The sequence below is a fragment of the Anas platyrhynchos genome, chromosome 21 (assembly GCF_047663525.1).
Source record: "Anas platyrhynchos isolate ZD024472 breed Pekin duck chromosome 21, IASCAAS_PekinDuck_T2T, whole genome shotgun sequence".
NCBI classification, from domain to species: Eukaryota; Metazoa; Chordata; class Aves; order Anseriformes; family Anatidae; genus Anas; species Anas platyrhynchos.
In genome coordinates this window covers 5032206-5046582 of record NC_092607.1, presented here as the reverse complement: position 1 = coordinate 5046582, position 14377 = coordinate 5032206, and the positions used below count along the sequence as shown (strand labels likewise).

General features: G+C 41.4%; 1 protein-coding gene across 1 annotated transcript; it reads right to left on the bottom strand.

The window, feature by feature from the left end:
- Nucleotides 1–1561: 1561 nt before the first annotated feature.
- On the bottom strand, nt 1562–13030 carry EIF2S2 (eukaryotic translation initiation factor 2 subunit beta). The gene is made up of 9 exons (XM_027473121.3): nt 12863–13030; nt 8325–8505; nt 7257–7360; nt 5855–5990; nt 5435–5535; nt 4830–4978; nt 3902–3958; nt 2799–2884; nt 1562–2035 (listed from the first exon to the last, which is right to left on the bottom strand). Exons 1-9 carry the CDS (start codon nt 12875–12877, stop codon nt 1860–1862), a joined length of 1005 nt encoding a protein of 334 aa, XP_027328922.1. The 5' UTR covers nt 12878–13030; the 3' UTR covers nt 1562–1859.
- Nucleotides 13031–14377: the final 1347 nt, after the last annotated feature.

The window sequence follows — 14377 nt, the reverse complement described above, 5'->3', positions numbered from 1 at the left end:
ACACCTATAAAGCATCTGTACTCACCAGGACACCAGGAGACCTCCCATGACAGCTCTGAACAGTGATTTACTTCTTCATTAACATAATCTTTTTGATCCAAATACAACGAAGTCAAATTTTGTATTTAACATACTAGAACACAGTACCAGCTCAAGGCCATACTGTATTTTTTTTTTTTTTTTAAAGGCAACAGTTCTTTAAAAAGGACAATAAAGGTATTTGACCCAGGAAAGCATACATGTAAAAACAAAAGCATTGTTCTTTAGCTATTTCAGTGTGCCCAACAGCATGCCACTGGAAGAAGGCATCTAACACTTCTCCAAAAAGTTTTACTTCCAAGTAGAAGGCTATTTGCTAGAGAGGAAAAAAAAGAAACAAAACCAAAGAATACAACAATAATGTTACAAGAGGCACTGATCCTGGCTTTATTCACTTAAAGATACATCCAACATTTGTTATAGCTCACTTGAAATTCAAAATGCTTTTAAGAAACCAACTATAAAACTTTGATTTTTGCCTTGTAGTGCTGTCAAGTTTTCAAATAGCAAGTGACTTCCCAGAAAAACTGTGCTGTGTGTTAACATACATACAAAGATTAAAACTTGGTAGAAACCTTTGTTTCTGTTATTTGATGAATCATGTTCAAAATGACCACCATTTTCTCTGGGGAGGACGCTACTCTGCTTACCTGCAGGGATGGATGTCAGCACTCCTGAGCTATTGCACCTTATCCTAACCCTGCACTGTTTCAAGGAGTGGTTAAACGACAGTTGACTTCTATTCCTCCCCATTACAGTACTCATAAGGGATTTCACTCCCCATTTGTATCTTCACACTTGGCAGCTGTAACAATTTTTTTTTCAGCACTAAAAAACTAGTCAGGACAGCACTATGCACGTCCCCTAGAGATTACAGATACTGACTGCTAGCAGAGATAAGTACGTTTTATAATCAAAAGATGTCAATGCGTTAATTTGGAATACAAACTACTTGGCAGTATCTTCTGTTAAATTCAAGATATATATAACTGTGTTGCAGCCATCATATAACAATGTTTCCTACAATCTTTTTTGCTGCATTTAGATATTTTTTTTAAAGTGGTAAAGAGTGCAGGACTTAAGAAATATAAACATTTTTCTATTAGAAACTGCAAAATTTAGTACTATGACACTATGAAAGCTTACAATACAGCAATTGTGTTATCAATCCCGTGTTAAGATTCAGCATCAATATGGTGTCTGAACTAGCTCAAAGCTTTATTCTGCCTTATAAAGCAGCATCAACCTGTCTTGATGTCACTTTCTGTGCAAAATGTGTTCCCATACTAATGCAGCTATAAAAGCACAAGCAGTTCTCATGTTGGAGTATCATCCTTGTTTTGTGAATGGTTTCTCTGTTTAATAATAGCCTACCTAGAAATCAGCCATCTCACAAAGGCAAAATAACCTTAAACTTCTATCTGAGTATAGTTCAGTGACATGATCTGAAAGGACAACACACCAACCATTCCCATCAACTGTTTAAATAGGAAACTGAAGGAAAAATCCAAATCGAAGACACTCACTGTTACAGTATCTTTAATTTATCTTGTGTTTTACAGAAGTCTGAATGGATTAAAAAGCACCTCCTTTCCCATCACGTTCTTTATAGTTGGTAAAATATATTCAATGAGCAAATGTATGTGAACAGCTTGAGGATCTGCATCTTGCAAGGATTTCACAGACCAATCAATCAAAAGCCAAATTTCTTGTAGTTTTTACAATCTTGTTTTAATACAATGGTAAATCCATTCCGATTGTAAACCTGTCCAGTCATATCTCCCCAGAACACTTTGCAAAATCCAGTGTTGATTAGCAAACTAGTTAGCTTTGGCACGGAGCTGTGCTCTCTTGCCTGTGACAGCCTGGAAACCAGTTTTGATGCTGGCGACGGAGCAGCGAGAGTGGCAGGTCTCACACTGCAAGAAATATAATCTGGTGTCCTTCTGTAGGATTGTGTCTGGTGACCGACACGTATGACAGGTGACATATTCCTCTGCAAGAAAGGAATTAAGTTGCAATTAAAAAAAATGCATTACCATCAGAAAAAAAAATCACTTCTTCAGCCTTTAGTTTAACAGTTGTCTTGAAAGGATGTTCAAATTCATCTACTGACTTAGAAGTGGCTTACTATGAAAGTCACAGAGGTTCATATAGATTAAAAATACTTCCTTGTTCCTAAATTAACAAAGAGTAGGTTTTGTACATCTGGTACATTGTGCCCTGACACCAGTGTTTTAAGAAGTAATAACTAGCTAAGGCTTCCCACTGGCTTTCCATGACTTACTCTGCTGAAAAAGCATTCCCACATGTCAGCAACTCTTACACAGACAACACTGTCTGAAACAGCATTTTGTTGCATATTAACTGCAAGCACAGTCTGTTAACTAACACGTACAACAGACTTTAAGAGTAATAATTACCATTATTTTCCATAGTCCTCATTAAAACTAAGAAGTTAATGTCAGATGAAAACAGTTTTCAACCACTCTTACTGTCTTCCTCGGCACATCTCTGCACCAGGACAGAGTATGCCCTAAGTGCTCACTATACGGTATAACCATATAGTTATGTATTCTTCCTATCTATTCTTACGTATATGTATCCTTCACTTGCATTACTCCATCACAAAACAGCAAAGTCATAGTTTGTTAGCACAGAACCTCTACAGCATGCACACATGCAGAGGGGCGTGCTGGCCCACACACGGGCCTCTGGTCATTAGAAAAATGTGTAGCGGAAAGTGGAGTTATACTTACTGATATATCTTCTCAAGACATTTTCTATCTGTTTTTGCTGGAATCTTCCTTTGATTACAAGTTGGTTGTTACCATCTATTGAGCCACTAATTTAAAAGAAAAATGAAATTTGAAATAATTGATTTGCAGAAGACATCAAATAAAAAAAGTATACGAAGTCAGCAACTTGAAGCAAGTTAACTGAGGCATTCTTTAAGGTAAGAGCAAGCCAGAATTACATTGCGGGGAAAAAGAGAAATATGTAAAATTCTGACAGCAGTTGAAAACCTGTACAAAGTTTTGCCCAAATATAACTCATTACAATAAAAGCACACTCCAGCAGAGATCAGCCTCATAGTTAAGCTGTCCTACCAGGAGAAATGTACAGAATTGAGAACAACCATCTGTTTGTCTCAAAGAAATGACCAAGACAACTCTACTAAGGTAGAATACTACTGCAATCCTTTTCTAGCCATTCTGATGTAATAAATTAGATGTTTTTTCAGACCACAGTTTCTAAGTTTTTGTTTAAGTTATCTGAAGCCGAAGAGATCTCAATGTCTAGAGTAAAAGGCATTTGTTATAACCACATTGCAATTAGATAGCTTGATTCTGTACATCTATGTATAACATTATTTTACTATCTTTGAGACAGAAATAAAGACAACCAGAGTACATTGTCACAGAGTAAGATCTTTTATCAAAAGCATTTAAAAGCAACAAAGCAGCTTTTATGCTAAGACAACTGGATTTAACTGTGGCATTAAACAGAATAACTAGCTACATGCCCTCAAAACTTCCCCAAGGCAGGCAGGCATTCTCTCTTCCTCAGCAATCCTACGGCTTAAGTCGAACAGGAGCCAAATAGCCATCCTCACCAATTAAGACAAACAGCACTGCTATCAGATCATTTTTGGAGAAAGATCCCAGACAAGGAATTTGAAGAGCTATCCAAACTGTTCCCTGGGACTTATAGCTTGCCTCTGTACCTCTTCTGTGAAATGGTGTCTCTTCAATCACCCAGCACAGCATCTGGGTGCAGGGAAGAAGAGCCTGATGTTCAATGGCAACTATGTTGTCATTGGTTCCTACAAATATGCACACCCACAGCCCAATAGCCTTACCTTGTACCCAATTCTGCCAACAAAAACGCCAGGAGATGTTTTGGCTGACGATGTAATCTAAAAATAAAGTATGGATATCTTTAACCTCCCTCCTTCAGAGAAATTTGATATCTATACAGGGATGGTAGGTTAAAATGATCTTAAAGTACAAAGTTTGAAAGGGCAGTGCCATAGGGTCTGTACCAAAGAGCACATGCAGACAATGAACTAAGGACACAAAGCTTCACAGTCTACAAAACAGAAAGCACAATTTCAGTAATTACTCCCTAATTAAAATGAGAGAATTGTATTTCAGATTTTCCACTCTTAACCCTCACCACACTCCCAGTGCCCTTCGTTTAGTATATTACCCAGGTCCTCCATATGATTGTGCCAGAAAAGTCCTTGCTTACAAAATCAGATAGACATTCCTAGAAGTGCCCACAAATAATAGAACTGACTTCACAAGAAATATTCAGATAGAGAAAGCATAGGGGGAAAAAAAAAAATACTGAACTCCATGCTATTTACCAAGAGAACAGTATTTGAAGTTCACCTGAAGATCAGAATTCACCCCTACCATCCATCCCAACCCAAGTCTTGCAAATAAACACCACTGAATACCAAACCACACACACTTCTAGAAGTGAGAGCACTCAAAAGAGCTTTAGGTTTGGTTTCAGTCCCTGAGGCCCATGAAACAAACCTACCATTTTGGTATGTACAAAGTTTGAAGTTGTCTCAATAAATCACCTTCATAAATACCTTTCACATATATAATAGAGGAAAAGAACAGTATGATTGGAACAGCTTTCACTTTGGTTTGTCACTGTTGTTTTTTTGTTGTTGTTTGTTGTTTTTTTTTTGTGGTTTCCAAAAAGCATTCATTCAACAGCCAACAGCACAGAAAATTCCACTATTCCTGGGAAATATTAGGAGTAAAACTTACAATTTGCAGATATCTGTAAAGTTGACAAAAGATGTTTTCTTGGTCCCTACTCTTACGACCTGTGGAGGCTTCATGACAAATTTCCGTTTTTCTCCAGCTACCATATCTGGGTTTTTTTCCCGCATGATGTTAAATACCCTATTGAGTAACTGCAAAAAAAAAAAAAAGGGGGGGAGGTGGTTCACATCATTTGAGACATGTAAGACATTCATAAGACATTCATGCTGAAGTACACTGTTAATGCTACCTCAGATATTTAGAGGCAATGAATATTAGATAGTCTTTGTCTATTAACACTTCCCCATAAGCTTTTCAATGCACACTTTAAAAAAAAAGTTGTACTAAATAGAGAAGATAGAAGCTGTTTTCACAGAGGTTTACTTTATAATGTCCAAGTACCTCAGTGTGCTTGCAGAGGCATTTTAATATTGCTTTATGTGAAAACTAACTATGACAACAGATGTGCTTTCTGTTATTTTTCTGATCATGTGCTTCTGAATGTAAGATCTTTAGTTTTAAGTAGGAAATGGGATACACAAACACAAGGCTCTGCACTGCCAGAGCACTTTAACATGTAAAATACTTCGAAAGCCTTTTAACATTACCTCATCATACGTGTAGTCCCTTTCTGAGCCTGCCCACGCAGGTCCTGACTGAAGACTAAAAGAAATTCCATCATCTTTTTTGCTGTCTTCATCTTCAAAAGCTGTAAAAAAAGTTGTTTAGGATTCATTAAGAAAAACAAGTATTTCTTTAACCTTGTGTGTACATTTCTAAAAAGTGCATCGAAAGATTTTACTAAGACAGGGACAGAAGTGTTCGCTGTTTGTCTGCCTAGAAGAGACACCAGCACTTACGGTGAATTCATACAGCACTTCTACAGAAGATTTTTTTTTGTTGATAATCGTGACTGGTAAAAGTAACAAAATTAATTTTGAAACCAAAAGATACTTCAACAGAACTTATTCACCTATAACATGGACTACATAAAATTTCCAACATCTCCCAGGCTACATTACTTTTACCTTCATCCTTCTCCATTATCTCATCTTCATCTGGAAACTTCACATACTTTTTCTTCTTCTTCTTATTGCCCAGCATGATATCAAGGTCATCTTCAGGTTCTACTACCTCTGGTACATCTCCCTCAATTTTTAAGTCCTACAAACAAATATATATAATTTACAGTATTAAACAGATCTCTATACCAGTTGCACACTATACTAGACGAACACTAGTATTATCCACTAAGAACCTGAAACGTAGTAAGTAAGAACAGAAACTGTAATATGCTGAATAAAGAACTGCAGTACAACACATGAAAAAGGGACAGATTTTTAAATGTCAAGTTGAGATACAATGGGGTACATGCACCTAACATGTAACAGTGCAGTCAGGTATTAAAACTTAGTCTACATTACTTCCTTTGTAATACTTGGTTTCCTATTAGGTAATCAACACAATCTTCTAGTTAACTTTGGCTGGTCAAGAACAAGGTCACGCTATACTTAGCTAAAGGAATCAGCCACATTTGGGCACTAGGGAACAAAACACCTTATGTGTCAGACACTGACATAAGGCAAAGCTGTGACACCTGCAGCCAGTTCAATTTGGTGTCACAATTCCTTCATGGATGCAGGTATGTTTCTGCACTTACAGAAAACATAGCAACCATTTTGGCCTGTCCAGGACAGATAAGAGGAGCATTTTCTTCCTCAAAAGGCAGAATCTAAGAATAGCTTTACATGTAGCGTAACATTTCTCTGCCCTCTTGCTGTCTGGGCTTCCCAGTTACGCTGACATGTGATCCAGAATTATGACTTGGAATAAAACTTGAGTAAACATATCTTGTACACCTACTGAAATACATAACAGTAGCCAATCATTTCTAATGAAAACACGAGAGTAAGAACAGATTTCTTAGCAGATATATACCCTTTATTTGAAGGGTTGGCTTGTAGAGGACTGTTTTGTGCATGGCTTCTGACATCATTTTCTTCTCTCACCCCAGAAGACAGTTACCTTGATGCTAATCAACCCTTATTACTGACTGCGGAATTACTTGCTTATTGTGCATATCAGTTAATTTTTTCTCATTTCCAGGCAAAAAGCCCTTACATACAAACATACTCAGCAGAACCTACTATACATGAAGGATACTGTGAAACAAGTTTCACTATTAACTGCACCAGGATATAATCACAGAATCACACAGAATCACAGAATTTCTAGGTTGGAAGAGACCTCAAGATCATTGAGTCCAACCTCTAACCTAACACTAACAGTCCCCACTAAACCATATCCCTAAGCTCTACATCTAAACGTCTATGGCAGACTCAAAACAGTTCCTGCAACATCAATCTCAAGAAAAGAAAAGCAGGAAAGTTACTTGACAATAGACAAAATGGCCTTGTTATGTAAACAGACCTTTACGCCTTCTTCCGCTTCATCTATATCAAATATCTTCTTTGGCTTCTTCTTCTTTTTCTTTTGATTGAAGAAGTTTAAATCATCCAAGTCATCTGTTGCATCTAAAAAACAAAGGATAAGCAAAAGTAGTCCAGATATTAGTAACTGTAATAAGAGTTCAGATAGTAAGGTTTCCAACGCACATCCAGTGCCTTCAAAACATTACAGCAAGACATAAGCAATGATCTGTAGCCCTTACAGATATCCTTCCGGTTTTCAACAGATCATTCCCCTCTACCCCGATACCTCAGCACTATTTTACAGTTTCTGTATCTTGTACTTTTATCTGCATTTTCTTATTTTTCCCTGTTTAATCTTTCTTTGTGCTGTGCAAGAAATTAGATGCTTCTGCAATTATTGTAGAAATGCTCAAAAAAAAAAAAGTGAATAGAAAACTGCAAGAGTTAAGTTTATTTTCTTTGGTCTACAGCAGGAGCCAGTTTTATCAAAAAAGGATTTAATTCAACAGCATTCCCTTAATCAGGTCATCCTGAAATGGCATTGGCCTCAATCTAAAAAGCAAAACCATATATATACACACACACACACTCAGAAACATATTTCCAAATAGATTCTGAGTAGCAGCCTAGTTGCATTCACACTTGTCCAAAAAAATAGAAACACTTTTAACCATATTTCTGTAATTCACACTACAGCTTAATTGTTGAAGTGCAATAATGCCAGAATTGTGCAATTATTGCAACAACTGCATGTGGAAGATTTTAAGCTTCATGATAACTATTTTTGAGCTCCTCTTTTCACTGTCACACACAAGAGATTCTGTCTGAGTCAGGAAAGCAGAATTTGCATAAGCCACTAGTCACTTGCTCTATGTTTGTGAATGGGGCTTTAGGCAATACAAGCAAAATACGCTTTTCAAATAGGCAGAGTATCTTAAACTAGATCTAAACAAGATCTTAAACTAGGAGTCCAGCACCATACATTATGATGGCACACTCCTGAAAGGAGGCTTCTATCAAAATACAGAACTACCCTTCAGAGTTCATCTACGTAGATTCATTTTACCTTTCTTCCTGCTGTCTTCTTCATCTGCTTCAACATCTTTGTCTTCTGTTGGCTCTGGTTCAACTTCTTTTGTTTCTGACTGCTGAGTCTCTTCTGTTTGTGTATCCCCTCCTTCCTCATCCAACATAAACGGCTTCTTCTTTTTCTTCTTCTTCTTGCTCATAGTAGGATCAAAAATCATCTGTAAAAGTCAAGAGTTCATCAGCAGCGTAATTACCACCCGCCATTTAACATTTTTAACACCTTTAAGTTTCTCTCCACATTCTTTCTGTTAACCAAACAGAAGGAATGTTAACCAGGCTTTCAGCTCAGCCTGGGATTTTTCTTGATCTGTGGCAAAGCAATACAAGAGAACTGACTCCAAAACAGTGAGCCTCAGTGTTATCACCACTGGTTTTGTTCCAAGGCACAACACTAAGGAGACCAGTTACAAGGAAAGAAAAAGTTACAATGATGCTCGACAGTTTCAAACTTCTGCCACTTTTCTCACAACAGTTATGCTTTCTTCAAGTTTCCTACTATCTATGTAGGAGTTCAGCTGAAAGAATAATAAGGCTGTGAATCTTTAACGAAGTAGCTACTTCCCTGTGTTATTACCATTTTGGACTCCTACACTGAAGGCAGACCACGAAGAAATCACTGTACCATTCAGCATCACAAAAACAAAGAGTAAGAACATCTATCACGCAGAACACGTTAATTTCCAGATGTATTAAAAGGGCAAGTCTTACCAAAAGCCGTCTCAACAAAAACGCTTAGGACTAGGAGAAACTCAGAAGGGCCTGGTGATACAGCCAGGCTGGTGTCAGCTCCTAGCACTATGAAGCAGCAGAGGTCTCATCTCAAAGCTGTTTGATTCTTTAACTAAGAAAGCACCTTAATTCAGCTGGAATGTCCACGAGGAAAGCACTAACCCCAAGAATGACTTTTAATCTATTCTTTACCTAACTACCGGAGACAATCAACACAAGTTCTTCAAGTCTTCCAACACAGGATTGCCTCCTGCTACTTTTCTTTAAGATGCAAGTTTGACATCTTACCTACCCACCAGTTTTGTTACATCTGGCCAGTTTTTCTGCACTATAGTGTATACTTACTGCTTCAAACAATTTTAGATGCTTAAGAAAAACTGGAGAATCTTACTTTCTAATAGCTGAAAAGCATTCTTTCAGGTAGTTACAAGTCCTGAGTAAGAGGTTTTTATTACGCTGACAACAGAACCATTTCAAAGGAGCAACTCTGTAACTTCTTGTTTGGTTACACCCTCCAAGTTTCTCTGTCCATAAAGCATTCTTTTCCTCACACTTCTCATTCCCCTGCATGTGATAATCTTGTGATACTCTGATTTTATGGAGCTTATATGTTTCATAAAAGCTCTGAACTGAGGCTGAGGGGCAGCACAAAGCACTTAATGATGCTGTGATTCAAACACCCAGAAGTGGCTACATGTATGTGACAATGTAGCTTGAGACATTCAAAATGAAGTGTGCCTTTAGCTGTGCATGCTGTGCTAGAATGGCTCTCAAGAAAGTTCTGCTGGCTGGCTTCCCTCTCAATGCACATGTATGAATCATGCTCTGGAAAGGCACAGCAAGGAATGTTCACAACCAGTTACGCTGTTTGCTGGCTTCCTCTTGTAACCTCTGGATTCTGCTGAAACAGAAGGAAAACTGTCTGCATAGGCAAGGGCCTACAGCTTTGGGAACACCCAGATGAACACCTGTTTCAGGATCATGACCCATTTCCATGATGACACTTTCTTTACAAGGCTCCTCAGACTTCTATACCTTCTTCTATGAAGAAGCAAATAGAAGATAATGTTTTAGATTGAGTGCAATAATTGCTAAGGAACCACTCCACGTACCCCATATCACCCCTCTCTTTATAAGAACAGCTTTCAACCCAAACTGCCATAAAGCGTATCTTGTGTCTACAAGAGACAAGGTCTCCAGTAGTACACTGAGCTGAGTTTAACAAGCAAGGGCAACTTCTGGACTCTGCAGGTAATTTTAAGGCTGAAAAAACAAAGCAATTGGCCTTCTGCAGAGCCTGGCTCTGACAGCCTGCTCGACTCTAAAGAGATGCCACCTAAACCCAAGCAGGGCAAGCCATGCTTCTGCAAACCCTGACCTCGTCGTAACAGGCTAACTGCTCTGAGGAAACTGAATAGAGAAGTCAGGCAAGCTGAGAAGGTATTCACCTGAGTTATTTTGCTCACCTAGAGCTTCAGTAAAAACAACAGAGCATTCTTGGGTCATGCACAGTTTAACTGAACAACCACATAACCAGGCTATTCTGTGTTTTGCCAGAAACACCACCAGAGCCCATGCCTTTTACTATACAGAAATGAATATAAACTTCCATCCTGTTTCTGCTCGCAACATCAGATTCCCATGAGGTGATCCTGTGATTTCCCCTTCTGTAAGCCACAGTTCTTTCTCACATCCAACTCCATGCATCCATTCCTTATTTCAAAGGTCTATACAGTCAAAATCCCAACTTGCAAAATTCAAGCAAGTGAAAGACAATGGAAAAAAAAAAAAAAAGGAAGTTGGTCTGTGAAGCTCTAATCCTAAAACAAAAGCCCATGTCACCCTATACACGGTGTATACCCTACTGCAGTGGCAACTGCTGGGGATTTTACTAGAGGTTCTATTAATCCCATCTCATTAGTTTGAATAAACACAGGCATGTCTACAAAGCACAGAGCAACACCGCACTGAAAAAGTTAGTTCTGTGCTGCCCTCTGTGATAGATAACTTTGTTCTATCAATCAGCACCTAAATCCCCCTTGCTGCTCAAAACGCAGCATCTTCCAGTATTATTTCCTTGGAGCTTCATAAAGCCACTGGGCCAGGAAAAAACAACAACAACAAAAAACACACAACTTTCATTTATCGTTAAGTAGGATTTTATATCTTATTAAAAACCCTACTACATATAAATAGAGGTTAATGGACTGCTCATCACTTTCAGGTTTGCCTTTTGCCTTTCTCCTCCCTTGGAGGCAGGCCTCATGTTGCCTGGGTTGTACCATGCTGCTGGGCAGCACTCAGACTGGAGATGTTGCTACCAGAAAGCTTCATTTTGTTTAAAGTTCTGGAAGTTTTAAGCCACAGTCCAGAGCCCATATTTTGAAGAACACTGTGCAGGTGAATCAAACTAAGGTTTCTAACACCTAGACTAGGTTTTAAGGTGCAGATTTGTCAACTGAGATTTATGTGCCTTCAACTTCGAGGATCGTGAACTGTAAAAAGAGCCATCACTTGTAAAGCTCCACATCAGCTCCTAACAGCCAGCAGCTGCAGAAGGCACATGCACTCACTCCCACACATTATTCAGAAGACCTAACAGTGACAGTTCAACCATCATACCTTTTACTACCTTCATTCTGTCAGTCTGATAAACAAAGCAAACCAGAGATGTAACTTTACTACACTAGATTCCTGATCCCAGGTGAGTATCAGAACAAATGCATCATGCAGTATAAATAATTTAAATGACACAAACTAAATCTAAACCAGTAAGTTGTAGGCTAGCTGCTCTATGGTCTTATGGGCATCTGAGATAGAAAGCAGCTGAAGCAAGGGTCCTAATTTCCTAACCTAGACATTAGAACTGCAGTTGCAGGCACACAATTAGGCCTAAAAATGCAGCACATTCATTCCAAGCAGCTTAATAAACCAGCCTCAGCTACCATTAAAGTAATAAGTACACTAGTTGTTGTTTACTATGTATGACTCACCTGTCACCAAGGTTAGCGTGACTGGGCTCTGCTCATATGGAGGAGAGCCACAGAGGCATTTTAAGTGACACCAGAAAAAAGATAAAAGCCCAAGAGCAGCCATGCCATGGATTCTGCCAGCACAGCTCCCAACAGTCACCCCTCAGGGTGCCCATAACCTCAGGCAGGGAGAGCTCTCTGTCTCCCCAGGAGAACACCTGAAATGAGGTTACTAAAGGTAGAGCACACAAACCCTACATCATCTGAAAAACCCCTCAGAGACTGGCACGTCCACTTCCCTAAGCGTGTACATAAGGAACCACCATAGCTGGACAGCTTTCAGTTATCAACCGTCGAGAAGCAGCTTTCAGGTCAGAAGACGAGATACTCGAGCCCCAAAAGCAGCCGAGCCTCCAGGCCACGCGCTAGACACCGCTCCAGGAGCCCGGCACGGGGGCAGGCAGGGGGGGCCGCCTGCCTTCCCCCCGGCCCTCCCCCTACCGCCGGGCCAGGCCGGGCCTCCCCTCAGGACCGGAGCCCCCCCCGCCTCCACGGGCCTGGGCGCGGCAGGGAGAGGCCCGGCAGGGCCCGAAGCCAGGCGGCGGCCCCCGGCCCGGTTCCCGCCTTCAGAGGCGGCCGCGGGCCCCCCCCCCAACCCCGGGGCCGGCAGTGAGGGGGGGGGTGGGGGGGAGGCGCCGGCCGTGCGGCGGGGCGGAGGCCTGAGGCCCGCTCTCCCACATGGCGGCCGAGGCGCAGGCCTCGGGCCCGGCTCCCCCATCCCCCGACGGCGGCGGCGGCGACCGCCGGGCCTCACCTCGTCGCCCGACATGGCTGCGGCCGGCAGCGGGAGGCGGCGGAGGAGAAAGAGGAGAGGAGAGGCCGGGAGCGAGGAGCGGCGGGGCTCAGGGACGCGGCCGGCCCTCGCCTGCGACCGCCGCGCTCGCCTCTTGCATCAGCGCTCCCCTCCCCCGCAGCGCCGCGCATGCGCACCCCGCCGCGGCGCCGGGCGGGAGCCGCCGGGATGCTGCTGCGCATGCGCGGCCGGCACGGCTCCCCCCCCCAGTTTGCCCCCCCCAGTCCCAGCCCTGAGGCACTCACTGGGGGGACTGGGGGTACTGGGACCGCCCCGCCTCCAGCCTCTGCCCGCTGCCCCCCGTCTCCTCTGCCCTTCCCCAGGCGCTTGCACGCCCCGCTGAGATCCCCCTCAGTCAGTTCCTCAGACCCTTCAGGTCGTCAGTCCCATGCTGCAGTGCTAAGGCAGAGCCTTCAGCCAAACCTTTGCCACAGGGGTTTTACATTTCAGTATTTGCAGGCCATTTACATTTCTGGAGCCCCATAGCTTCTTAGTATGTCCTGTAAACTTAAACTATATTTTTTTACATTAGCTGGAGGTTATGCACAGTACATCATTTAACTTTTTAATCAGCTGCAAGAAAAGACTGGCCATTTTGTCTATCTTTGGTCTTCCTTTTGTCTACCTTTCTTGCTCGCCTTTGTTCAAAATGATGGCACCCAGCCTGTTCTGTGCGCAAAGCCATCAGTCTGGAGGTACTGTGAGGACAGGATCAGTTTTAGCTTTTCCCAGCATAACTAAAATATGTTTGCTAAAAAAAGCCAAATTTAATACTACTTTTCTCTCCTGATTCCATACCAACACCTTCCCCTGGGAATTCAGACCGTTTGTGTCTTTGTCACTTGCTGTTATGTGACAGGGATACCGTGGGTATCTTATCACGAGACAGGATAGCTATAGTTTATGTCACCCCACATAGTACTTGTCTAAGCTGTTCTTAAAAACCACCATGGACAGAGGTTCTCTCTGCAGCCTGCTCAAGTGCCCGATAAATTTCATCGTCGTTGCTACCACTTAATCCAATGCCAGGTGTAATGTCCCACAAGGACACAGAGGGTCACTGTTGGCGGTGTGTCAACCCACGGTACTTTGGAATACTGCTGTGCCTTTTCCTGTCCTGTCCCCAATGTCTTCTCTTTCAAAATATGCAAAATCCAGCCTCTCCAGCCTTTTTCAGAGGTCTTTTCTTCCTCTTCTCATTTTCTTTGCTCTGTTCTGTATCTTACTAACATACGTGTTTCTTAAGTGCAATGCCCAATCCTGGGCACAGCACTTGCATCTGATGCCTTGGCAGATCCAAATAGAGCAGCATAATTACCCCTGATGCCCCATCCATAACAGGTTTCTTAATAGATCCCAGAGTAAGGTTCACATTTTTCTTTGTCAGCAACACTTGATGAGCTATTACAACCCTGAGAGTTCCACCAGTTGGGCTGTCTAATGAGTAAAACATGATATTTGTACATACAGAATACA